Here is a 26,760-nt window from a genome sequence, read left to right as displayed (position 1 = left end):
AATCAAGAACACTGTTACTTTTCTGTCAGATTTTTTAACACACGCCACGTGTAGAACGTTGACTTTTATTAGAGAGTCCACGTGATCTCACTGCGCACAGAAACAGTGGGTAGTGTGTCTGAAAACGTAAACGGAGCTGTTTCCTCCGTTTATTCCGCCGCACCGACTAAGTTGCCTGTCGACTTTTATTAATTATTTCAAAACAAAATTTTATTTATTTAAAATTTCTATCGGGAAAAAAAAACACGTCACCTTCTTTGTTTGGATCCATCCAACACCTCCCCTCGAACAAAGCACGCCGCACAGCTAAGTTTAGGGCATGATATTGTTCACTTTGAGCATAAACTCTCATGACTTTGCTTTGGGCTTCCCAAAAGGCCTCATACCAATAGAGTTAGTATTCCTCACTTATAAACCCAGGATCATTCCCTAAATTAGCCGATGTGGGACTTTCATCATCCACCAGTAACCACGTTGAATAATGTCCAACAAATTGTTTGGATTGTGGGGTATTATTTATCAACAAAAGTTGGTGTTAAAACACTTCATTTTAATATTATTTTAGTCTCTCCAATTTTAATTTTTATTTAATTTAATTTAATTTATACGTGTGAAGTCTTTTATTGAAGTATCTTAGATATCCGGTTAATATTTTTTCTTTATTTTTTAGAGTTGTTAATAGTATATTTTATTTTATTTTCAACATTTAGTTAGTTATATATTATTCGGTATTAGTCGATAGTTTGTATCTTATTTAAATAGTTGTAAACAATATTAATGAACATAACACCTCCGATCCCAATTCTATTTTTCATTCTCAACATGGTATTATAGCATCGATTTCTTAAATATCAAAATTTCCTTTATGGCTGAATCAGCCAAATGCAGCTTCAAAATTTCGGATGTTGATTAACACATCTTTATTATATTCATCACTCTGATGAGCTAGGATATTCACTTGTTCTAATCAAATTAAATGGAACAAATTACCAATCGTGGAGTAAATCAGTTATGCATGCTCTTATTGCCAAAAAGAAAATTGGCTTCATTGATGACACAATAAGATCCGTTTCAAGATACAAATTCAACCGAATTTGAACTCTGGAATCAGTGCAACATTATGATAATATCTTGGTTAACTCATTTCGTTGAAGCAGATATCGCTAAAGGCATTATTCATGCCAGATAGCTCATCAAGTGTGGGTTGATATTCAAAATCAATTCTCACAAAAGAATGTTCCAGCAGTTTTTCAGATACAAAAGTCGATAGCAATGATGTCATAAGTAACCATGGCATTATCAGCATATTTCACCAAGCTCAAAGCACTGTAGGATGAATTGAAAGCATACCGCACATCATTTACCTGCAATCAACGTCAAATACATGTTGATTATTTTTCATTCTTGATCGGCTAAAATAATTGTGGTGACCCATGTTTTTTTAATAAAAAATAGTTATAATTTTAATAAAATTTGATTTAAAGATGAAAAAATAGGTTAAAATATTTTGTATTTTATTTATTTATTTATTGCCATCTCTCTTACATGCAGAGGCTCATAGTTTCTTCTTAATTTTGGTTTCATGTGCTGAGTAAATTTGGCTTCTTTAGTAATATAAAGAAAGAGTAATGATTTTCTACCCAAATTTTGTTGCTTTCTTTGAAAGGTATAACAATTTTCAATAACTTTCTTTGAAATGTCGATCGTGAACAATTTGGATGCATCGATAAGATTTTCAAAATAGTATGCTGTAGCATCATAGAGTTTTGTGTGTTTATTGTAACGACTCATATTTTGAGAGACTCTATTGAGTATTATTGGGAGTGAGTCCCACATTGGTTAATTTAGTGGAAGATCGTGTGCTTATAAGTGAGGAATACTATCTCCATTGGTGTGAGGCATTTTGGGGAAGCCCAAAGCAAAGGCACGAGAGCTTATGCTCAAAGTGGATAATATAATACTATTGTGGAGATCTTGGGTTTCACAACGTCGGAAACATAAGACATGCATGCAACATACATATACATACCCACACAATTTTCAATTTAAATAAGAGGTTTCTATTATTGGCTATTTGTTCTTTGGGCTAAATCTTGGGCTTCCTTAGGCCCATGAAGGATGAAAGCCGACAAATACTATAGAATGGGAACGATATGACTAAGAAAAATTTAAAAGATTTGAAAACTGTTACTCTATACTAGCAATGTGCACGTTCTTCGTCAGTCACTAAGAAACTCTAAACCCTTTTGAGTGGTTGTAACAGATAGCAACAAACATTTCATCCGGGAAAAGCCATCTTTTTCTCAACAATGTCTTTGTCATTTGATCCAATAGCGTTCCGTTAGATAGGAACAGATTTGATAAATACTGATAACTCTCGGATGGAGTATTAGAACGGAAAAATCCATTAGATAATGAACTATTGGTTCTAAGCCATCTCTAGTGATGAATCAACAATTCGAAGTGCTTTTCTTGCATATTCTTGATAAACCAGCGTTTATATATACATATAGGAAGATCTGTTTGGGAAGTAAGCAGCCCCTTTGACATCTCTTCGTCTGCAAAGAATTCTCGATGCGAAAACACAGAGACAAAAGGCTGATCTTTGAATAGGAAAAAGAGTGGATCTGCAGGATCCCAAATGAATTGGCTTATTCGAAAAAAGTCTTGTTCGTTGGAAGATCTATCTCGTGTCTGGTACTGCACGGTTCCACTCTGCAAGAACTCCGAATCATTCTCTTCATCAGAAATGATCCGCTTGCCCCGAAATGACCTAGCCCAATAGGGAAATCCCAATTCATTGGGCCTTTCGATACAATCAAATAGAAAGCCCCAAGGGCGCCATATTCTAGGAGCCCAAACTATGTGATTGAATAAACCAATGATTCGTTTATTCAGTTAAACCAATGATTCGTTATTGTAACAGATAGCAACAAACATTTCATCCGGGAAAAGCCATCTTTTTCTCAACAATGTCTTTGTCATTTGATCCAATAGCGTTCCGTTAGATAGGAACAGATTTGATAAATACTGATAACTCTCGGATGGAGTATTAGAACGGAAAAATCCATTAGATAATGAACTATTGGTTCTAAGCCATCTCAACCCTTTTGAGTGGTTGAATCGTAAAAACTCCAAAATCAAGCGTGTTTTGCTTGAAGTAATCATACGTTGTTGGGTGATTACAATGCATTTGAGTATAAAAATGAAAAGTTACCCATCAACTACTAACGAAATGTCTTATCTTGACTTCCATATCTATTCGAGCCTTCATTGTCATCCATGCAGGGATACTTTACCTTTACCTGAAAAATAAAAGTAACACGTGACTTGAGTATTTTAAAAAACATTTGAAAACTCATCTCTCTTAGAAACGACGAGGAAGTAACATGATTATGTCAGAAGGGAATGTTGAAGTCGTCAGACACTGAATTCAGATTCAAAAGAGACATTAGAAGAGACAATCACGATAGAAGGACCACGATACATGTCTTCTAAAGGGAGGGCTCGGTCCCCATCATAGAAAAATCCTTTATTTTATTTTATTTATCCCCACACCCATCACCCCTTCACATGACTTAACTTTGTACCCTAACAATTATGTTTTAGGGTTTTTGTTTATTTATGCAACAATTCTTCCAACAAAATAATATTTTTATGGTCAAATTATAAATTTAGCTCGAGTCTCTAATTTTTATATGGTGCACAAGGTTGAATTGGTGACTCGAGCAAACCGAATAAAGTTGACAACCCAACCTAACTCAATCATCTATGTCTGAATTGAGTTGAGTTGAGCTATCGATTTTTTTAATTTTAAAAAAATCATACTTATCCACAATACATGTTACATCAATAATTAAAATCTTAAACAGTTCAAATATAAAACATTTTCAAGTTACAACACATTACTAACCTCGGTGACAAATGTTAAATAGTCTTAACCAAATCGAATTTTTGGTTTTTAAAAAATTCAACACTAACCCATATTGAAAAAAACCTAACCGAACTAATTTATATGTTTTGTGTTGGATAATCGAGATTAGATGAACAACTCTAAAATTGATTACTAACATATTTACAAAGGGTTTCTACAAAACTAAAAGAGTATTTTAATTTTTGTAATTACGTTAGGCCATCGCCAGTAGATATTGTCCACTTTGGTCAGTTACGTACCGTCGTCAACCTCAATTTTAAAATAGGTCTACTTAAAGAATGTTTCGTTCCCTTTACATTTGACCTAGAATCTCACATATATTTAGCAATTCCATTTAGATAAATTAGATAAAGTAAGGGTTCAAAACAAGAGATATCTCCAATCCTATGTTTAATCAGAGAGATAGAAAATCAAAGTTTGGAGGCCATATATGGTGTTATCATGGCACAATGCCTACCTCCATTGCCTCATCATATTATTTTTCCGACATACGTGCATTCCAACTAATCTAATAAAATAGTTATATTAAAAATCTCGTACGATTTTAGTAATTTAAATAGAGGATTGTTATAAATAAAAATGTCTACCGAATCGAGACGGGACTGAGAACTTATTTCATTTTCTCTTCGGTGAAGTATTTCCGTTTATTTTTGTAGAAATTCAGATAAGGATTCTCCATAGTGAATTTGCAGGATCGAGTTCTCTACAAAAAAATTAAAAAATTAAAAAAAATCGTTAAGAAATTTCTAATTTCACATATTTTGGATTTATTATCCAAAGTAGGGCGGTGGACAAAAATGGTTTACATATTTTACATTTGACCTTTGAAATAATAATTGATATATTATCCACCGTTATAGTCTAATGCTAGCTATTTCTTGATAGTATGTGTGATTTTTATCCACGGTATGTTTTCATTTGTATTTTTGATAAATCTGGAGGTAGTTCGGTACACAAAAACACCACCTACTATTTCAAATTTTTAAAATGAGTAAACAAGAAGTACATAAATGAATCGATACCACATTAGATGAGAGCGATCCTAAGGATATGATGGCTAAGAAAGACTTAAAACGAATTGAAAATTACTACTTATACCAACAAGGTGTATCTTCCTTTCGGTAACTTAACCATATGAACTCCAAAATTAAGCGTGTTTTTCTTAGAGTAATTTTTCGTTGGACGATCTAAAAATTCTTCAAGTAAGCATATGAATGACGACAAAACATGTTGAAAGAACTGTATTAGTTTATGGAGATAAACAGATAGTTTTCACTCTTAAAAGCGATGAGTAAATAACATAATCATGTCGTAAGGAAATGTCGGACCAAAAAATCAATCCCAGGGTCAGTTAAGCCTTTCTGTCCAGGTGTAGGTAGTCCGCATCTTCACATTCACCGAGCCTCTCTCCGAAACAGTGCCCAGGTTGTTACGTCTTTCGTGTGGGTCGAAACTTACCCGACAATGAATTTCGTTCAACTCAACACAAAAATTTTATACTTGGGTTCGATTCATAATTTAATAAAGGTTGTTTGGATTGAAAAAAATTTACCATTCGAACTCAGAACCCGACGTATTAATAACGTGTTTGGGCGATTGGGTCTCACATCCCCCATTTGATTTGATATTTTATTGTAGGAGGTATATGTAACATGAATAATGGGGCTTCCCTCCAATAATTTAATTGAGGGAGTTTTTGTTTGCCTTTGTTTGGTTGTGTTTCCTTGGACTACTTATTCATATCAACCTCTCTCTCCTTCTTTTTTTTTTTAATGTTAAATCTCGAAAATCAAAAAACTAAATAGTTATTAATGATATCGACTCGTTAAGATCCAATTATCAATTAACATATAACATTATTCTTTCAAGATATGTTATGTATTTGTAACGACCCTACTTTTTATTTTAAAATAAGACTGTTATTACGTGCATGTCATGACTGTTATGTGCGGAAAACTATCTAACGTGACTTTATTCTATGACCTATTTAGCTGGCATCGTCATCCGTACATGAGGTCATTGCCTTTGCTTGAAAAAATGATAGATATAGGACGATTATTTAAGTCGATGACCCCATTGTTGGGACTGAGAAATGCAACCATATGCAACATGCTTCATATCTAGTGAGACCTAGTTTTCATGACTATTTTTTGGGCTTTACTTTCTTTTTTAAGAAGAGTTGGATGCAAAGTATTTGGCTACAGGGTTCACACACAGACACGAACCCACTAGGTAGGCTCGTATACGTACTCTCTAGGCCTGACTATAGGCCACCACACACTCATGTTGTTGAAAATCACCAGAAAAGAAAGAAACGTGTTTTCACTTAATTTAAGGTTGTCACTGTATATATATCATGAACATACTGTATTATAATTGATTGTGTTATTGTTAGTTTAATTTTATATTTATTATAATGTAAAATATGTTATGTTTTACCTATGGAATGTGAAGGTAAATTGATGTACTGGTGATGTGTAGATTTAGTGAGATTAGTACTGTAACGACCCAACTTATCCTGACGGTAGTGGTCAGGGCCGTTACGAAAGATATGAGATTTATTTGGAAAAGGATGAAAATCTTATTGGGTCGTTACAGGTACTGTGCATGGGGAGCTATAGTTTTAGTAAGCTACTAAATGTTAGTGTATGTGTAAAAATGATTTTGCTAAGGAAGGTCATATGTTTCAGTTAGATGTCTCGAACATAGATAAATTATGCAAGTGTTATGACTATAGATGAAAAAGAAATGTACTAACGTATACTGATATTGTAACGACCCGAAATTTTTCACTTAATTTAAAGTCGTCATTGTATACATGTCATGAACATTGAATGCGGAAATACTTCATGATATGTATACAATGACAACCTTAAATTAAATGGAACATTTTGGTTCGTTACAATATCGTAGTCCACACGTCATACGTCAGATACTAAAAATATAATTCATGTTTTTGTGACATACAACATGCATGAGGTCTCACATTCAGAATCATGATTCAATAAGGTGCTGCACATAATAATTCCCATAATTATCTTAAAATGAGGGTAAGATAGAGAGAAATTGTAACCTTATTTTCGAGCTGGTAGAGTTGACCCGATCAGAAAAATGTCAACTTACGAACCTAACTCGAATTTTTTGGTTTTTCAAAAATTCAATTTAACTTAAACTGAAAAAAATCTAACCTAACCCAACATTTATGATTTGGGCTGAGTAGTCTGAATTGGTTAAATTCTCAAGTCATTTGAAGACGGGCTCGAAAAAGAAGAATAGAAATAGGGGTAGCATGTGCATATGTGATGGGGCCTAGTTGTTTTGTTCATACACATTGAAATGATGTTTTAGGTAAGAGATGGGTCATTTTTTTCATTCTCACATGGTTGCCTCCTTTACATTATCTTCCTTCTCTCTTGCACATGGAAGGAATATAATGTTAGGGCTCTCTCCCTCCGGTCTCCTTAAGGTTTTTAAAACGTATCGATAAAGAGAGATTTCCACGTCGTTAGAAAGAATGTTTTGTTCTCCTCTCCAATTGAGGTGAGATCTCATGATTCATCCTCTCCCCCCTTCGGAGCTCAGCGTTCTTGTTGACACTCGTTACTTTCTCCAATCGATATAGGATCTCACATATAACAAAGACGAGAAAGCTTTCCAATCCCTACCTCTTATTTCAATTTTCATCTCGACAAGGTTTTTCATAAAATATTCTATGTATTGTCGCTAGTCTCACTGTTTTAAAACACGTCTGTTAAAGATAAGTGTCCATACACTTAAATGCTTCGTTTCCGATCTCGTCCTATTTAGTGATTCATTTCCCAAAATCCATGTAAAAAAATGGAGAATTTAGTAGAGAAAATCCAAAAGACAGAAGCTGAATATACTGAAATAATATAGCAATAAAGCATCTTGTCCCATGATACATACACTAACACTCTCTGCTTCCACTTCCCTTTCCCCTTTTCCCCTTTCCGAACCAAAAAAAAAAAAAAAAAAAAAAAAAAAAAAAAAAAAAAAAAAAAAAAAAAAACACTCAGAATGTCATTTTCTCTGTTCTTTTTCATCTTCCTGTTGATCGATTTCATGTGGGTATCAACTTATCCTCCATTGCTCCTCCAGGTTCTCTTCTAATCCTCTCTTTCTCTCTTCTTCTTTGTCGTTTGATTGTCTTTTTGGGGTTTCCCATGTTGTCTTGTCTGGAATGTTCCTCGGATTACTCTGTTTAATCGACTGTTTTGTTGGGGGGTTTCTAAATCTGCTCTCCCTTTGATGGGTTTTCTTAGAAATTCTCTGTTTATTGAACTGATTTATGTGGGAAACTGAGAAGGTTCGTTGAAATGTGTTTTTTATAGAGTTTTGAGTAAAAGGGAAGATCTCAAAAGGCGGTTTTCATGGCCTTTTTGTGTTGTTATCTCTCCATTTTTCTTGGAATTCTTTTAAACTCCCAGTTTCTGGGAGCTGTTCTTGATGATGAAATTACCATGTCCGCCATTAGAGAGGAGCTTCAAGTTCTTGAGTGGAGCTCCAACATCTCTGAGTACTGTTCTTGGAAAGGTGTTCATTGTGGTTTGAATCATTCCATGGTTGAAGCTCTTGATCTTTCAGGTCATTCTCTTAGAGGTAATCCAACACTGATTTCTAAGCTCAAAGCTCTGAAATGGCTTGATCTATCCTACAATGACTTCCACGGCGACGTCCCGTCGAGTTTCGCAACCTTATCCGAGCTCGAATTCCTTGATTTTTCTTTGAATAAGTTTGATGGTTCGATCCCGCCCGAGTTTGGTGGTCTCAAGAACCTCAAATCATTGAACCTTTCCAATAATCAGCTGGTGGGAGAAATTCCTAATGAGCTTCAAGGATTAAAGAAGTTGGAGGATTTTCAAGTTTCTAACAATAGGTTGAATGGTTCAATTCCAAGTTGGGTTGGAAATTTGAGCCATCTAAGAGTTTTTACAGCTTATGAGAATGACTTTGTTGGTGTAATTCCTGATAATCTCGGTTCGGTTTCCGAGCTCCATGTGTTGAATCTTCATACCAATAGGCTTGAAGGCTCGATTCCTCGAAGTATTTTCGGTTCGGGGAAGCTTGAGATTTTGGTTCTTACACAAAACAGATTGACCGGCTATCTTCCTGAAGAGATAGGTAACTGTAAAAGCCTTACGAGCGTTCGAATCGGGAACAATGATCTCGTTGGTTCGGTACCTCCAGCCATTGGCAATGTCAGTAGCCTTGCTTACTTTGAAGTTGATAACAATCACCTTTCGGGCGACATTACGTCTTGGATTTCACGGTGCTCTAATCTCACTCTGCTGAATCTAGCCTCGAACGAGTTCACCGGGGTGATTCCTCATGAACTCGGAGAGCTGATGAATCTGCAGGAGCTTATTCTTTCCGGTAATAGCTTGTATGGCGACATTCCTAGATCGATGCTCCGGTGCAAGAATCTCAACAAGCTCGATTTAAGCAGCAATCGATTTAATGGTACTATTCCTTCAGATATCTGTAATATATCAAGATTGCAGTACTTACTTTTGGAACAGAACTCAATAAAAGGAGAGATACCTAAAGAGATTGGAAAATGTACAAAGCTTCTCGACTTACGACTCGGTAGTAACTACCTAACTGGAAGCGTCCCTTCCGAGATCGGTCGTATTAAGAACTTACAGATAGCTTTGAACTTGAGCTTCAATCGTCTAAACGGACCGGTGCCTACAGAGTTGGGGAAACTTGATAAACTGGTTTCTTTAGATTTATCGAACAATCGTCTCTCGGGCGATATCCCGTCTGAGCTTAAGGGCATGTTAAGCTTGATAGACGTGAATTTTTCGAATAATTTACTTACTGGTTCGATTCCTTTCTTTGTTCCATTCCAGAAAACTGCAAGTTCCAGTTTTCTGGGAAACAAAGGCCTTTGCGGGGCTCCATTAAGCGTTACGTGTAAAAATTCGATTGGTTCGTACACTCGAGATTACAATCAAAAGGTCTCGTACAAGATCATACTAGCTGTCATCGGTTCCGGGCTGGCTGTTTTCATATCGGTTAGTATAGTTGTTTTACTTTTTGTGATGAAAGAAAAGCAAGAAAAGGCAGGAAAGTCTTCAAGAGCTGTAGATGATGAAATCATCAAGGATCATCCAACCATAATAGCTGGAAATGTCTTTGACGATAATCTCCGACAGGAGTTAGATCTCGATGCGGTTGTGAAAGCAACGTTTAAGGATTCAAACAAGCTCATATTTGGCACGTTTAGTACTGTTTATAAGGCGGTTGTGCCTTCGGGGATGATCGTATCAGTTAAGAGACTAAAATCGATGGATAAGACGATCATTCATCATCAAAGTAAGATGATCAGAGAGCTCGAAAAGCTTGGCAAACTGAGCCATGCTAATCTTTTGCAACTCATTGGGTATGTAATATACGAAGACGTGGCTCTGTTGCTTCATCGTTACTTACCGAACGGGACATTGGCTCGGCTTCTTCACGAGTCAACGAAACAACCTGAATACGAACCGGATTGGCCCACAAGATTTTCGATCGCCGTTGGCGCAGCCGAAGGGCTAGCTTTCCTTCATCATGTGGCTATAATCCATCTTGATATTTCATCATCCAATATTCTCTTGGATGCAAACTTCAAGCCTTTGGTTGGAGAGGTTGAGATATCAAAACTTTTAGATCCATCAAGAGGCACTGCTAGTATTAGTGCCATTGCAGGTTCATTTGGTTATATTCCACCAGGTACTTGCTCGAATCGAACTGTCTTTTAAGTTTTCGATTCTAAGTTCTAACTGTTTGTTCTCGGTTCAGAATATGCGTATACGATGCAAGTTACGGCCCCGGGAAACGTTTATAGCTATGGTGTCGTTTTGCTCGAGATCCTCACGACCAGAATGCCAGTGGATGAGGAGTTTGGTGAAGGAGTAGATTTGGTGAAGTGGGTGCTTAGTGCTCCTTCACGAGGCGAGACACCCGAACAGATACTCGATTCCCGGCTGAGCACGGTGTCGTTCGGGTGGAGGAAGGAGATGCTTGCAGCTCTCAAGATTGCATTGCTCTGTACTGATAGCATACCAGCCAAAAGGCCAAAAATGAAGAAAGTGGTAGAAATGCTTATGGAGATCAAGCAAAATTGATGGGCTCCTGCGTTCGTAGAGTTTTCAACGTGCTTGATGCGAAAAACGACTCGAAATGGAGATTGAGCTCGGGTCCTCGACTAAAGCAATTGCTTTGTGAGTGTCCATACATGACTGTGTAGTCTGGTTGTGTTCTGATCACAACCAACCAGATTTGTGACAAAGGAAAGTATATTATTACATAATGGTTCTTGTGTAATCCCCTTTGAGTTGAATACAGATAGTTGGGAGTTGAGTTGCTCCAGTGAGATTGAGAAATTATTTGAGCAATGAAGTAAACATAATAAAGTGTACATTAGAGAGATGTTTCCATTAATGTTTCCACCCGAAATAATTTGTTCCATCGATGTGGGATCTCACAATCCACCTCCATAAGGGGCTAATCCTCGTTGGTGTTAGAATCTCGCTAAGGCAATGTAGGTTGTGACCCCACACGTTAAGATAGACAAGGGGCGACCCTCAAGTGGCGCCTATGAGGAGGATGGTGCATCATCTAATACACCAAGAGTGTGCATGGAAGATAATTCAAGACATACATAAAGTTCGAGAGAATGAAACGATACAGAGTGTAGAAGACAAGCTCAAAGAGGGTCGGATAGGGCCCTAGACCATAACTTCAAAAGTCAAGGTTTGGTTTCGATGAGTTTTGGCAAGCGACTCAGAATTTAGTCGTCTATATGAAAATGAAAGCTGACTAAATTTGGTGTCAATCGAAAACCCGATGGACTATGCACGAGGACGTATGTTTGCTCGCCAAAAAGACGTCTACTCGAGAAGGATTGAGAATGCTTCAAAATGTAGTATTGGAGGGGGGCATGGTGTCGACTCTCCATCACCCCTCAGCTCTGTGGCCTAAGTGAACTACCTTGTGGCACATGCATGTTTCACAGGGTGAGCGAGTGTTCCAAGACTAGCAACTTCCTTTGAAAGGGATATTTCAAGGACAATACTGGACGACACAGATGTGCCAATATTTCGTCTCAACCCATGTATCGGAGGATTTTTAAAACACGTCGATTAGGGAGAGATTTTCACACTTTTACCAGGAATGCTTCCTTCTTCGACCTCTCTAACTAAGATGGGATCTCACAATGAGACACTATGGAGCTTATAAATCAAAGTCTATGGAGCTTTAAATCAAAGTAAATAAATAAGAAGAGGGATCATTCTGCATCATCTGAAAGAGACAGACATGAAGGAAAGTTTCCTTTTCACTGATTTATTCAGAATCAACATCCTGACACCATCAACATAACAAACAAGCCAATGATGCAGCTTAAACAGGAAAAATAAAAAAGGCTATCAGCTCAACAACAATTCCTTCAGTTCCCCTCATCAAATATGAAGGCAGGTTAGAACTGCTTAATGACTAAGAAGTACTTCCAAAAGCAGAATTATCCACTCAAAATTGTATAAATAGACAACCAAAGCAACATTTAAGCTTCAGAGCGGGTTTTAACAATGAAATTCTGGCGACTGATGGGGTTCATGACCACAGGTGGGCCGGCGGTACGAGGCCATGCTTGGAATTTCTTGTCAGTTTCTTCCCACCACTCGCTGTTTAAAACAGTACTCGGAGTTGTTCCTGAACAAGAAATCCATTGAAAAGAGCAAGCAATTAAGACAATAGAGCAAGAAACTGCAAAGCCAAATGATGAGGACCGATTGTTACCTCCAAATATTTTCTTGTCAGCAACAAGAATATCAGAAACATAAGCAAATGCAAATGCTCCAAGTGTAGAAACTACTATGTATTTTGCTGCCATCTTCTAACTGCAATGGACTAATATGTTCCCAAATCAAATGAACCACAGAATTACATCAAAGGTTATAAGTTTGAAATTTCAGAAAATATACAGATTTGACAAGGAAACATTTTGCGTGTAGTGTTAGGAATGACAAGGACTCTCCACAATGGTATAATATTTGTCCACTTTAAGCATAAGTTCTCTTTCGGTTCTCCCAAAAGACCTCGTACCATTAGAGATAGTATTTCTTACTTATAAACCCATGATTAACCTCTAAAATGTGGGACTATTCTCCCAACAATCCTCTCAAAAAAAGTACACCGTAGAGCCTCCTCTGAGACCTGAAAAAGCCCCCGATTAGAATCCCCTTAATCGAGGCTCGACTCCTTCTCTGGAGTCCTCGAACAAAGTACACCATTTGTTCAGACACTTGAATCACTTTTTTACTATACCTTCGAGGCTCACAACTTCTTTGTTATGACATTTGAGGATTCTACTTACATGGCTAAATTCTGGGCATGACTTTGATACCATGTTAAGAATCACGGATCTCTACAAAAGGCCTCGTGGAGATAGTATTTCTTACATATAAATCCATGATCAACCTCTAAATTAGCCTATGTGGAACTCCCTCCGAACAATCTTCAACAGACTCATGAAAGCCTATAAGTTTGGGAAGAATCAATCTGAAGCCATTTCAGGACACAATCTCCCAATTTATCAAACCAAACCCCATAGAATTGGATTGGATCGTGATAAGTTTTGCTCAAAAGTAATTCAGCAAGAAAATTCACAATTACAGCCAAAGCAACCATGAATAAATCATCAAATATTAAAAAATTATGCACATGAACATTAAGCAAATCGCGTTGCAACAAAACCGAAAAATGAAAACTAGAGAACGCAAAGGAATCAAATTAAAACACGTAAAAAAAAGACATAGGAGTGACCTAATAACAATGATCAATTATAGTACGAACATATACCTCCATGTTTCACAATTCTACGAAACGCTAGAAGTACTAAGACACGTTTGAACAGCATCCGCCATGAAATTCCATCTAAAATGAGCACAGAAGCCATGATTGAGAGAAAGACAGAGACACAGACGTACCGATTGAGCTGCTGAATCAACGAACCGTCAGATTGATTCGATTTTCCAAGCGATGAACCTCAGAGAGACAGAGAGATTGGGAAATAGGAAGAAGATCGACGGGGAAGGAGAGATCGGCAGCAGGGCGTGCCGTAGATGTGATGAGGAGATGAGAATGAGTCGAGAATTTTGAATCCGAAAATGTGAAAAGAAAATCTGACGATTGAAGCTGGAGCAATCGGCATTTAAAATGCAGAAATTATTGAAAAATTTTACAAATATTTCACGATCGTCTATTTTTGGATGTTTTTTTCACTATTTTTATTCCACTTTTACCATTTTATTATTGGAACGTTTTTATATTTCTTGTACTTTTTAATTTCATTTTTCCATGTTTAGATATTCATTGAACGTATATTAATTCCTGTTTTTGGTATAATTTATATTTTTTAAAAGGGTTAGTATATGAGCCGAAATTGTGAGCATCTCGTTTAAAAAAATTAACTAAGCCGCAAGTCGAGTCGAGCTGTTTAAGCCGACTGAGCTGAAGGATATGTGTGACATGAATGATATGATATGATTGACATGCAAATACGATGAACTAGCATGAAATACGACCTCGGCTTATGCATGAAAGTTATGATAAATGATAAACGTTATGAGAAATGATATGATATGAAGAAGATGCTAGCAGGGCTGCATTAAATGATAATGCAAATAGAAAAATGTTGGGACCTCATGCATTATTGTGTGTTCATGCATCGGGGATACCTCTATTCCTTCATGATAGTACGGATACAACGGTCGCTACTCCTCACGGGCATTCGGTATCAACAGCTACCAAAGAATACTTGTCCGATCAGAAAAGGGCCTAGGAGATGTGTGAACTGATTGGTGGGTTTATACTCATCCGTGTGGACCATGTGTAGGAAAATTAAGTACACTACTAAGTATTTCTTAAAATACCCAAACCATTTGTTACTCTATTTTAAAAGTAAAGGCAAGCTCTCCGCGATGACACATGACACATGCCTATAGGTTAGTTGCATTTTCATTTAGTAGCATATGGGTTAGTACGGGACATTTGTGGTTTATAAGTTTTGCACATTGGTTGGTAGGACTAAGGTTAATTTTATTACAAGTTCCAAATGAATTATTACCACATTAAATGTTTATATTTTATTATAAGTTTCAAATAGAATTATTATCGCATTTGTTTTATGATATGTATAGGGTTTAGGGTTTACATTGAGCCCATGGATGAATCAAGTAATAAGTTTACAAAAAATTCAATAAAACACTTCAAATCAAACCACTAAATGACCTAATTCACAAAGATCTTGAAAATATGTTCAAACATTTTTTTTATAAAAAAAAAAAAATAAACAAAAGAAATGAGATATGAAAAACATTTATACAAAAGAAATTACCTAACCATCAAACAAGCATAATTACGCACATAACAAAATGAGTTCAAACAAAAAGACAATCTTCAAAAATCCAAATTTTTCAACCAGTAATTTAATACAAATGAAAAGTCCAAATAAACAAGGCCCTTTGCGTAGACACCCTAAATTAGAATACTAAAATTGTTTGACAATCCAAATAAAGTTCAAACATTCTACCCTAGAATCGAACTGAGATAACATGCTAGTAACCAAGAGAGGGAAAATTGATAAGAGACATCATTCTATATCTAGAGTGTGTAATGAGAAGGATAATCAAATCACCAGTAGCTGCAACACAGAGAACCAAGATCGGGACGATGTCCTCAACGCAATCTCCTTGCTTCTCTCTCAGACTCCAGAAGGGTAAGAATGTCACCTTCCCTTACAGGTCCCTTGACATTCCTCATGATGTAACGATTCTGATCGTCGAGAAACTTGACTCTCACTTGAGTCACCTGCCCTCTCGATCCAGTTCGGCCCATTACTTTGACCACCACAGCATGTTTGATCTGGGATTCCATTTCTTAGATGAATAGAGGTGCGATCTGAGAGATACCTGGAAATTATAGACATAGATAAGTCCCTTCAAGTTATATATTTAATATAACAAATGACCACATATATTACAGATTACACGTAGCAACAACAATGGATCAGGCTGAAGAAAAGAAAGTGAAGAACCCCCAACAAAAGCACAGATCATCGTCAAATTTTCTAAGAGATACAACTAGAGGAAAAACAAAAAGAGCATTCCTCCAAATGTATGCCAGTAGAATACTTCTCAACTACAAGATAAAATAGTAATCTTTAAATCAACTTCTAGAGGTACATTGTCAGATAATTAGAAACAAAAATTCATATTCTGTCAGATTAAACTTAATGGAAAACGATGGACAGATAAATAAGCATCATCACCTAGTAGTTCCTCAACATTAATCAGAGAACTCCTAACCATCTCAAGCCAATCATGTGGCCTCCTATAGGCCATCTTGGAGCAGAAAGTTCCAACAAAATTTAAGTACCAATGGCCTTGCGAACTGTGAAGTGTAGGTACAACAGACATGGTAAAATATATCTCCAACTGGTGTACATTAGTACAAGTAGCTGGGAAAACAAGTAAACATTATTGCCCACTACTCCTATAAAGTGTCGAGAGAAACCCTATAAAATTATATGGTTCAAATGGTGCTTTGATTGGCTGTTGGGATAATCGGATTGCACCTGCTATGCTCTTCTCAAGCAAAGAGAGACAATGATTTAATGGCAGAAAGTTGAATGCCAATAAGGAAACTATTGGTGTGCATCCTCAAAACTATTGTTGAAATTCTAAGGAAGATCTAATACTGCTTCCAATTGGTGTGCATCCTCAAAACTATTGTTGAATCACAATTCTCATTTTATAAATGTCCTATAGCGAGATTATATTAGCTCTAAGGCTTCAGGATTTCCGGCTTGTTCATATATTATTTTATCATAGTTGATGAAATTTATAGTCAACAAGAATTGAAATTTGTTCTTCATTCTACTAACAATCAAGCGATAATCTAAAATCAGCCTGAAGCAGGCAAAATCCTAATCTAATAATGCTTTGCTACACTTTACGGAGCTTTACACGTAACTCCTACCAAGTCCTTAGCTCGACTTTCCCTCTTTTCTTCAATAATTTTACATTGATTTATCCCCGATCTCCAAATATTCGAGTTGATATGCACTATAAAACCCTAGTATAGCTATGCTCAACATCGCTCTCTCTCGCTAACGTAACATTGGTGTTTCACATTATCAAGTACTAACTATAAACCACCGACAAACTCCTAACGAATTAAAATCTCCGAATCAAATTCCAAACATTGGATGACGATTACGATCTCGGCGTGCAAAAGAAAGAACAAATACAAAAATCGACAATCAACAATCACTACATAAAATAGCAACGCATTAAGCAAACATACAATAGAATATGAACTCATATTGAAAATGGATCAAAAAAGGAAAAAAAAAACATAAAACCAAAGAAATTCTTCTTCTTCAACTCCACAGAATCGAAAAGACTTAAAGAAACTAACCAGCGGCCAACGATTTTGCAGAGTTCGGATTCAGATTCGCACCGGCAAAGTGTATAAAGGTGCGGCCAAGCAATGGTTTTGAGGTTTTATAGTCTTACCATTTGAGGGTTTTTCTGTTTGTACTCGGATTTCGGCTGTTAGGCCCAAAACGCGGCCCAACATAATTGCACGTAAATTTAACATAATTGAATTAAGGGTAAATTCGTCCTTTGCGCAAGATTGAGGGTATATTTCTATTTAGTCGTAAGTTTTAAAATTCTAAATTAATAAAAATATCCTCTTGATTTTGTACGGAATATCCCTAAATTTTCAAAAATGTCAATATTACCCTTTATGTTTTAAAATATCCATTAAATTTAATAAATAACGCTATTTACCTTTATTAAAAAAATCTTACCATTAAAGCTATCTATCCTCCCTCATAAATGATTTCCGAACTTTTTAATATTATTTTTAACCTCATAAATGATTTTCAAGCTTTTTAGTATTATTTTTAGAGTTCAAGAGTATTTTACAATGGATTCAACGTTCGATTTTCTTCTTTCAGACGTAAAAAACAACTTTAAAATTAAAAGTTTAAGAATTTATTAGACACTTTAAAAAAAACTTTACGTGCCTTTTATATTAGACACTCAGTAAAGTTAGTTGTGTTCAATGACTCCTCGCAAAAGGTAGTCACAACCATCTATTCTATTATGGTATAGTTCGATGAAACAATTAAAGTTGTGCTCGAGATGGCCTTCGTACCTTCTGACGTATGAACGGTCTCAACAAATAAGATTTTCTGATACGTATGCTCAAGCTCTTGAAGTGTCACCATGATTCCTCTCAATATGCTTGACAAGGGCAACAAGATCGATAAATCCTCTGCTACACTTTGGATGCCGATACGTATGCTCAAGCTCTTGAAGTATCCCATGATCTCTCTCAATATGCTCGACAAGGGCAACAGGATCAATAAATCCTTTGTGTCCGCTCAAGCTCTTGAAGTACCACCATGATCCCTCTCAATATCATTTTATGATACGTATGCTCAAGCTCTTGTAATATCACCATGATCCCTCTCAATATGCTTGACAAGGGCAATAGGATCAATAAATTCTATGCTACACTTTGGACGCCTATATGTATGCTCAAGCTCTTGATGTACAACCATGATCCCTCTCAATATGCTGGACAAGGGCAATCGGATTTTCTGATATGTATGCTCAAGCTCTTGAAGTACCACCATGATCCTTCTCAATATGCTCGACGAGGGCAACAGGATCGATGAACCCTCTGCTACACTTTGGACAAGCATCGATTACTACCTTCTTCGCCCCAGGTCGATTGGCACCGCTTTCATGGACTTTTTTTATATGCTCGACTAGAGACAAAACCAACGAAAACTTAGCACTACATTGTGGACATTGCTCAACATGTCCATTTCCATTGCTGTTGTTGCCTGTTGCTATCCATGAGGCTTTAAAAGATGAGGCTACATTAAGGAGGGCTGTAGTCCAATTAGAGGAAGCTGTGGTAGGCAATGCTTTCTTAGGCCCATTCTCTTCTTGTTTACTTCTACTTAAAACACCAACAAATGGAAAGCCTGCTGGTTCGGGTTTTTTCGGACCAGGACACTTATGGTCGAGACCAAAACGGTGTTTCAAACAATGGTCTACCGAGCAGTCCCGACACTTGATCGTGTTTGAAAACGTTAACGACTCCCTACAGCCAGGCACAGGACATTTTTTCTTCTTTGTGACTTTTTCATAATTTGATGGGTCACATTCAGTGTTTACATGTATCTCCCATGTAATGTTGGGATCTTGATCTGGGACGAGACGAACTCCTTTGGCACATAGCGGACAAATGACAACGGTGACATCCCGTCTATCTGTTTTCGGACAACTATGTCTTTTGTAGCTACGATGCTCCAAACAAAAGACCTAAATCAAACCAGATATTACATGAACATTAGCTAACGAAACTCGGTTATTTTTTCTATTAAAATGAAATGGCACATTCAGTTTACTCTCAGAAGGAATTTATTTTATCATAACACAAATGGTATTCAGGGTTCATATGCAACAGAACTTGCAGAAACCCAAATTTTAGCCATAAATGAAACCCTTGGAAAAAAGATTCTTACAATTAGCATTGAACTATAACATGCATCAACTGGTGTGCTTAAATGGTTCAGAGATAAGTTTCAAGAGGTAAAATGGACAAAACAATGCATTAGTACGTAACGGCCCAAGCCTACCGCTAACAGATATTGTCCTCTTTGAATTTTTCCTTCTAGGCTTTCCCTCAAGGTTTTTAAAACGTGTCTGTTAAGAAAAGGTTTCCATACCCTTATCCAGAATGCTTCGTTCTCCTCCCCAACTGATGTAGGATCTCACAGTCCACTCCCCCTTTTGGGGCCCAACGTCTTGCTAGCACTTGTTCTTTTCTCCCATCAATGTGGAACCCCCTAACCCATCCCCCTTCGAGGCTTGACGTCCTTGCACGTTGCTCGATGTCTGACTTTGATACCACTTGTAACCACTCAAGCCCACCGCTAGTAGATATTGTCCTCTCTAAGCTTCCCTTCAAGGTTTTTAAAACACGTCTGCTAGGAAGAGGTTTCCACACTCTTATAAAGAATACTTCCCTCTCCTACCCAACCGATGTGGGATCTCAAATTCCACCCCCTTTGTCCTCCACTAGCACTCGCTCCCTTCTCCAATCGATGTGGGACTCTCCAATCTACCCCTTTTGAGGCCCAGCGTCCTTGCTGGCACACCGCCTCGTGTCCACCTCCTTCAAGGTTCAGCCTCCTCGCTAGCAAATCGCCCGATGTCTAGCTTTATTCTTGAAGATATGAAATCCTGATCATAAGCTGATCAATCGGTATCAAATCATAAACGGAGATCTTCCCATGGCAATCGAAAAAGAAAAGTCTATCAATCAAGGATACTCAGAAAAAAACCCCTCAAGCTTCAAACATCCGAAGGGTTTATAAGAGACCAAAACACAAAACCTGAATCCAAATTCTAATGATTCAAGAATAATACATTGAAAAAGTTCTCCATTAATTTCATTTACAGATTCGTGTGTGTCATAATAGTAGAACAATAAAAACAATAAATGCTTCATTCTTAAAGTAAAAAAAGAATCCTCCACGCATCGGATAAGCAGAAGAGCAAAATTCTGTTGATATCCAATAGAGAGAACCATTCGATCATAATCCAAGTGAAACCAAACATAAATTTCTCAATAACAACAAGAATTCATCAAAAGAACCAACTCAAACAAGCCAACACACAGATTCATATAAAAATTTCAAAATGGAACAGAGAGATTCAGGAACCTGGCGACAGCAATCGCAAGTAAAGGGCAAGAAATCGATCTGCTTACAATCTTCCAAGTTGCAATGCTTCCCGAGATTAGGGAATTCCGGGGTTCCCATCCCCAAATCGAAACCGGAATGAACAAGAGAGGGGAGAAGATCGTGAAATTCTGGAGGGAAACACGAGATTAAAAAGCGAAGAGAAGAAGAGTAGATAGAGATTCCGAGATTAATTGCCAGAAACTTAGAATCTGAATTGAAAATGAAATGTGTCTGAAGCTTTAAGTTTCCGCAGATTGAGAGGAACGCGAAAACGAAAAGCTTCAGAGGAAGAGTCAATTGAGAATTTTTTTATTTGACCCTTCCCCAAATTTATGATTCAGATTACAGAAATTTTAGTGGAACAATAAGGAAAAGAAATTCGGAAAATTCAAAAATTACCGTATTTTGTTTAAAAAATGTCTTTAAATTCTTTTAAAAAGTTAAAAACACATTATTATTACACATTTAAAAAATACTTATTAAATTTCAATCGATTCATTTATCGATATATTATTAAACAAGATTGGCGGCAAAAATTGGTTGAAGATGGGAACGGATAATATAATCTGTCGCTGACTTCATGAACGGATTGTTGGAGGATGAAAGTCCCACATCGGTTAATTTAGGGAATGGTCATGAGTTTATAAGTGAGGAATACTAACTCCATTGGTATAAGGCCTTTTGGGAAGCCCAAAGCAAAGCTATGAGAGCTTATGCTCAAAGTGGACAATATCATACCATTATGGAGAGTCGTGTTCGTCTAACATGGTATCAGAGCCGTGTCCTAAACTTAGCCATGCCAATAGATTGGCAAATCCTTAAATGTCGAACAAAGGACTCCAAAAGGAGTCAAGCCTCCTCGAAGGTACGTAGGCAATCAAAAATGACTAAGACTCCAAAGGAGTCGAGCCTCGATTAAGGGAAGGCGTGCTTTGTTCGAGGGGAGGTGTTGGATGATGAAAGTCCCACATCGGTTAATTTAGGGAATGGTCATGGGTTTATAAGTGAGGAATACTAACTTGTATGAGACCTTTTAGGAAGCCCAAAGCAAAGCCATGAGAGCTTATACTCAAAGTGGACAATATCATACCATTGTGGAGTCATTCAGAATTCTCATCATACCATTGTGGAGAGTCGTGTTCGTCTAACACGGATAATATAATTTCATCGAGAATTCTCACTCCCTCATCTTTCGAGGGGTAAAATATCTAAGATCATCTACCAATTCAATTTCATCAATTCTACTCTTCTCCTTACATATCATAACTTTTAAAAAAAAAACATCTTAAAATATAAAAATAAGAAACTATTTTGAAAATCCTCACAAGAATTTTTTATATTGAAAAATAGAGGGAAAAAAAAAAGAAATGTGAGAAATTTTAAAGATTAAAAGAACAAAAGAAAAAAGCTAAAAATTATTCAATAAAGGTGAAAAAAAAAATAAAGGAAACATTTTAGCAAGACTAAAATTAAATTTGGCTCTAATAATCATTAAACTATATTTTCTTCTTGAGTTTAATTAAATTCATCATTATACTTTAAATAATAAATAATACATCGTTCCAAAGTTCTTAATTTCCATGGTAACATTCTTCTTAGCTTTGATTCTATTGTAAGCGATTGATGCATTCAAAATCAAGCGTTATGCCATTGGATACAGAAACAAAACAACACAGTTCAAAGTACCAATAAGAATCAGATAGAACACTATCCATGAATGTAAAAGAACTCAACAGAAAGCATAAACTATGAAGTTCCTAACAAAAACATTCTTCTCTTTTTTTGAAAACATACCCCATATCTCCAAGTGACTTAAGCATTGACCCTCTCGGCATCGTCCAACAACAATGCCTTCACGGTCGGTTTTGCCAACAGATCGGTGTGCTCTTGGAATGGCGATTTCGTGAAACGAGTCTCCTTCCAGAACTCAGGTGTGAGGAAACCATAGGTTTTCAATAGACAATCGAAGGTAGCCTGCCAAAATGGAAACAATTAGAACGACACAGATGGAACGTTATATAGTTAGAGTTCAACATCAAAAATAGCAAAGTAATCAATCAACCCATTTTAGAAAAGAACAATCTTTATCGATGGCTTTTCACAAACATATGCATACAATTTCACGAGCAACCAATTCCATGCCATTTAATCATAAGAAATATTTGATGTTCTCTAATCTAAACACATCAAAAGTTACATCTAAACTTCACACATGAATTTAATTACTCATAAACTGTCAAGCATTTACAAATCACACACGTATCTAAAATCATAAAACGGATGAACAAACAAAGAGAAGAATCCAAAGAAAGAACATCCCAGATCATTAAAATATCTACAACAAACCATGGGTAGACTACTACTTAAAATTTCATAAGGTTCGACTGATTACGAATCTAAATTGTAATAATGGACACCTTAAATTTCAGTCATATACTTAGCATAACAGATGAGATGGATATTGCATCATATTATGATATACCTTCACGAAGTTTCCAAGTGTCTTAGTCGATCCTCGGGAAGAAGTGAAAACATCATCAATACCAGCAAACTGAAGCACCTTCTTGGGAACCCGTGCAGCGACAATACCAGCACCACGAGGAGCAGGGACCATACGTACAGTGACAGAGCCACACTTACCAGTGACCTTGCAAGGAACAGTATGTGGCTTTCCAATCTTGTTACCCCAATAACCCCTCCTAACAGGGATCACCGACAACTTAGCCAATATAATCGAGCCACGAATAGCAGTCGCCACCTCCTTGCTACACTTAACTCCCAATCCGACATGGCCATTGCCGTCGCCAACGACAACGAAGGCCTTAAACCTAGTCCTCTGTCCGGCCCGGGTCTGTTTCTGCACGGGCATGATCTTCATGACCTCATCCTTGAGGCTGGGGCCGATGAGAGTATCGACGATCTGGTGCTCCTTGATTGGGAGAGAGTGAAGGTAAATCTGCTCAAGTGATTGAATCTTACCTTCCTTCACAAGACGCCCAAGCTTGGTGACTGGAACCCATTTTTCCTCTTCATCACGGCGCCCTGCACGACGTCGTCCACGGCCACGGTCGCCACCCCGGCCTCTACCGCCAAATCCTCTGCCGAAGCCGCCTCGGTCTCCTCCTCTTTCAGCCATGATTAGGGTTTGCGCAGCTGCAAGAGAAACTGGGGGTAGAGATTGTAACTTGGAGAGTGTATGAAGAGGATAAAAACCCTAATGAAGAAATTTATACACGGGGCTACTGCGAGTTAAGATTTGATAGGTTCACTTTTGGTGGTGTTTGGATACAGATTTAGAATGAACCGCTTTCGGCCCAAATCTTAAGAATCCGAACCAGTCCAGCCCATTAAAAGATAGTGAGTTAGCCCAATTAAACTAGGCCCAAAAAGTCTGGCCCATAATTCAATGGGATTTTCTGGCCCAAATCTAGTTCAGGCCCAGATTAATTCTTACTTTTAGGTTATTTTAAATAAATTTACGTAATTTTTTTTCAATCACTCACAAATAATATAAACTAATTCTTAAATTTATACCATTATTAATTTGAGTTTAAATTATTAAAATATCGGGTAAATAAATCTTTAAACTTTTAATTTTACGTTAAACCAGTAGACAATGAGATCCTTCAAACTTCAAGATCATCAATATTTTTAAAATTTTTTAATTTTATTCGACTTTGTAAATAAGATATACTCGAAAGATAATTAAAATTTTAATAACTTATTAGATAAAAAATTTAAAAATAAAATTTAAACGTAAAAGTGAAAGTTCGTGACTCATTAGGGTTAAAGTTTCCGTATATTTGAAAATTACATCATTAAACGAATATTGAGTTTTTTTTTTTTTTATAATTGTTTGCAATAGTGAATATATTTATAAATGAATAAAAATTATAATAACATTTAATTGATTAAAACTCTTAATAAAATTATTAAAATTAAATCTCAAACATATATTTTTTAATTAAAGATTTTTTTTTTTTTTTTGTTGAAGTATCTTATTTTCAGACATAATAAACAAAACCTTAAAAATGACCGTTTTTATTTTTTATTATTTATTTATTTATTAATAATATTATTATTATTATTTTAGGGCATCCACTAGTAAGCATAAAATTTCACCTTTCTTCAACCTCTGCTGTTCATTCTTTTTATGTATCCGTTGCAGAGCTTCAGAAGAGTTCAATCATTCCTAAATGTGGGCAACACCAGCAAATCAAATGCAGCCGCTGCCGGACCCAACTCCGGCGACGGCGACTGAGCCCTCCCACTCTGTTCAGTCCATCCAGACCCTGGTGGTGGTGCTGGCAGTCATCATAATTTTGGGTGTCATTGCTCGAATCTTGGCTCGCTTCTGCGGCGGAAACCATTCCGGCGGCGGTGGTGACGGAGAAAATGACATTGAAGGTTGGGTAGAAAGAACGTGCAGGAGCTGCATTGACGGCGGCGTCGCTACTCCACCGCTGCCGCCGCCGCCGCCTTCGGAAGCGGCGGATGAGAAGAAGTGAGGCAGGTAGATTATGTGTCTATTTGTAGCCAAAGGGAACTAAAAGGAAATGACTCTATATGTGCTTTGCTCTTAATTACTTCCCATTTTTCTTTAATTTTGCCTCTAACGATGTGTTTATATGATCGGATAGCTCGATCAATTTAGGCTACTCAATCCAATTCAGGGTTAGATTTATTTATTTTTTATTTGGATTGGGTTAAATTGTTTGAAAGTCGGAACATTTGTTTAGGTCGGGTTAACTCGACTGACCCGAGAATAGGATTACAACCCAACCCAATCTTACCCTACATTTGAAAATATTAAAAATATTTAATAGTGGCGTTGGATGATGAAAGTCTACATCTGCTAATTTAGGGAATGATCATGAGTTTATAAACAAAGAAAACTCTCTTCATTGTTAAGAGGTGTTTTGGGAAGCCCAAAGCAAAGCCATAAGATCTTATACTTAAAGTGGACAATATTATACCATTGTAGAGAGTCGTGTTCGTTTAACATGGTATTAGAGTCATACCCTAAACTTAGTGGTGTCAATAGTTTGGTAAATCCTCAAATGTCGAACAAAAGACTCCAAAAGAAAAGAAGTCAAGCCTCCACGATGGCCGTAAAAAATGACTAAGACTCCAAAGGAGTCGAGCCTCAATTAATGGGAGGCGTAATATTTGAATGGAATGAGATTTTAGCTATTAACGAAGATGTAGCTCATATATATCTCTACTAAATTTAGCCAAAAATAATTTGTATTAACATTTTTATGGTAAAATAATGAATAAAGACTATTATTATTGAAGTAATTTTAATAAAAATAAAAATTAATATTTATTTAAATATAGGGACAAAAATAGAATAAAATGGAAAAGAATTAAAATGATTTTTTAATATATTAAATAAATTAAATTAGAAACTTTCAAAAACTAATGATGCTATCATTTATTTAATAACTTAGTCAACAACTAATTAAAAATTAATTAATTAATTAAAGTAGAACTTATTGAAAAAATTAAAAAAAAAATTAAGAAAATAGTATAAATGAGAGAAAAAGGGGAAAACTTTGGGAGAGAAGGGTCCCACTCTTGGAAAAGCTGTTTTTCTTGGTTTATTCCTTTGGACAAGATTTCCCTGTTTATGCTACAAGGTACCATTGATGCACTTGCCATTATTCTATGTGCAATCAAAATCGAACCGAACCGAATCGAAAGAACAAACGGTCATGGAAACAGGTCAATTGGTTGGTTTATTGGAGACAGTCTTTGAACGTAGCTAATTTTTTCCGACCATTTGCTTCGTTTACCGTTTGTATAGGGTAACTTTAAAAAGTGTATAATGGGTCATTGAATTTTTTTAAAAAATGTCTACTCTATACCAAATCATAAGAACAAACGGTCATGAATCAGGTCAATCGGTTAGTTTATTATTAGGGGACACCCTTTATTACGGTTTGTGTGTGGCGTAACTTGTCCTCTTTAATCCTTCACTTCC

The 26,760-nt window shown here is 36.5% G+C and overlaps 6 protein-coding genes across 7 annotated transcripts; 2 read left to right on the top strand and 4 right to left on the bottom strand.

The window, feature by feature from the left end:
- Positions 1–7,917: 7,917 nt before the first annotated feature.
- LOC111467156 (leucine-rich repeat receptor-like tyrosine-protein kinase PXC3) lies at positions 7,918–11,322 on the top strand. The gene is made up of 3 exons (XM_023111942.1): positions 7,918–8,053; positions 8,287–10,669; positions 10,739–11,322. The coding sequence occupies exons 2-3, from the start codon at positions 8,326–8,328 to the stop codon at positions 11,062–11,064; spliced, it is 2,670 nt and encodes an 889-aa protein (XP_022967710.1). The 5' UTR covers positions 7,918–8,053; positions 8,287–8,325; the 3' UTR covers positions 11,065–11,322.
- Positions 11,323–12,242: 920 nt separating this feature from the next.
- LOC111467297 lies at positions 12,243–14,160 on the bottom strand. 2 transcript variants are annotated; one of them, XM_023112163.1, is made up of 3 exons: positions 13,927–14,160; positions 12,737–12,847; positions 12,243–12,649 (listed from the first exon to the last, which is right to left on the bottom strand). In XM_023112163.1, the coding sequence occupies exons 2-3, from the start codon at positions 12,828–12,830 to the stop codon at positions 12,501–12,503; spliced, it is 243 nt and encodes an 80-aa protein (XP_022967931.1). In that variant the 5' UTR covers positions 12,831–12,847; positions 13,927–14,160; the 3' UTR covers positions 12,243–12,500. The 2 variants fall into 2 exon arrangements, with proteins under 2 accessions (XP_022967931.1, XP_022967932.1); XM_023112164.1 differs by having other exon boundaries at positions 12,737–12,837.
- Positions 14,161–15,394: 1,234 nt separating this feature from the next.
- On the bottom strand, positions 15,395–15,909 carry LOC111467300 (40S ribosomal protein S28-1). The gene has a single exon (XM_023112168.1). It carries the CDS (start codon positions 15,872–15,874, stop codon positions 15,677–15,679), a length of 198 nt encoding a protein of 65 aa, XP_022967936.1. The 5' UTR covers positions 15,875–15,909; the 3' UTR covers positions 15,395–15,676.
- A 2,093-nt stretch (positions 15,910–18,002) lies between these two features.
- Positions 18,003–21,079, bottom strand: LOC111467256 (zinc finger AN1 and C2H2 domain-containing stress-associated protein 11-like). Its single transcript, XM_023112112.1, has 2 exons — positions 20,754–21,079; positions 18,003–19,347 (listed from the first exon to the last, which is right to left on the bottom strand). The coding sequence occupies exons 1-2, from the start codon at positions 20,850–20,852 to the stop codon at positions 18,628–18,630; spliced, it is 819 nt and encodes a 272-aa protein (XP_022967880.1). The 5' UTR covers positions 20,853–21,079; the 3' UTR covers positions 18,003–18,627.
- A 1,315-nt stretch (positions 21,080–22,394) lies between these two features.
- Positions 22,395–23,981, bottom strand: LOC111467257 (40S ribosomal protein S2-4-like). Its single transcript, XM_023112113.1, has 2 exons — positions 23,257–23,981; positions 22,395–22,748 (listed from the first exon to the last, which is right to left on the bottom strand). The coding sequence occupies exons 1-2, from the start codon at positions 23,908–23,910 to the stop codon at positions 22,587–22,589; spliced, it is 816 nt and encodes a 271-aa protein (XP_022967881.1). The 5' UTR covers positions 23,911–23,981; the 3' UTR covers positions 22,395–22,586.
- A 932-nt stretch (positions 23,982–24,913) lies between these two features.
- On the top strand, positions 24,914–25,374 carry LOC111467296. Its single transcript, XM_023112162.1, has one exon. The coding sequence runs from the start codon at positions 24,971–24,973 to the stop codon at positions 25,280–25,282; it is 312 nt and encodes a 103-aa protein (XP_022967930.1). The 5' UTR covers positions 24,914–24,970; the 3' UTR covers positions 25,283–25,374.
- Positions 25,375–26,760: the final 1,386 nt, after the last annotated feature.

Source organism: Cucurbita maxima, unplaced genomic scaffold (genome assembly GCF_002738345.1).
Source record: "Cucurbita maxima cultivar Rimu unplaced genomic scaffold, Cmax_1.0 Cma_Scf00033, whole genome shotgun sequence".
Taxonomy (NCBI): Eukaryota; Viridiplantae; Streptophyta; class Magnoliopsida; order Cucurbitales; family Cucurbitaceae; genus Cucurbita; species Cucurbita maxima.
Note: the sequence above shows the minus strand (reverse complement) of the source record. Positions and strands in the feature narration are given on the sequence as shown.

Bases quoted from the DNA above. Each gene is read 5' to 3' on its own strand.
- LOC111467156 (XM_023111942.1), top strand. From the start codon at position 8,326: ATGGCCTTTTTGTGTTGTTATCTCTCCATTTTTCTTGGAATTCTTTTA. The intron at 10,670-10,738 runs GTACTTGCTCGA...TTCTCGGTTCAG, and splicing joins ATTTGGTTATATTCCACCAG to AATATGCGTATACGATGCAA.
- LOC111467297 (XM_023112163.1), bottom strand. From the start codon at position 12,830: ATGGCAGCAAAATACATAGTAGTTTCTACACTTGGAGCATTTGCATTT. The intron at 12,650-12,736 runs GTAACAATCGGT...TTTCTTGTTCAG, and splicing joins TGACAAGAAAATATTTGGAG to GAACAACTCCGAGTACTGTT.
- LOC111467300 (XM_023112168.1), bottom strand. From the start codon at position 15,874: ATGGAATCCCAGATCAAACATGCTGTGGTGGTCAAAGTAATGGGCCGA.
- LOC111467256 (XM_023112112.1), bottom strand. From the start codon at position 20,852: ATGGGAACCCCGGAATTCCCTAATCTCGGGAAGCATTGCAACTTGGAA. The intron at 19,348-20,753 runs GTTCCTGAATCT...GGTTTGATTTAG, and splicing joins CTTGCGATTGCTGTCGCCAG to GTCTTTTGTTTGGAGCATCG.
- LOC111467257 (XM_023112113.1), bottom strand. From the start codon at position 23,910: ATGGCTGAAAGAGGAGGAGACCGAGGCGGCTTCGGCAGAGGATTTGGC. The intron at 22,749-23,256 runs GTATATCATAAT...CCATTTTGGCAG, and splicing joins CACTTGGAAACTTCGTGAAG to GCTACCTTCGATTGTCTATT.
- LOC111467296 (XM_023112162.1), top strand. From the start codon at position 24,971: ATGTGGGCAACACCAGCAAATCAAATGCAGCCGCTGCCGGACCCAACT.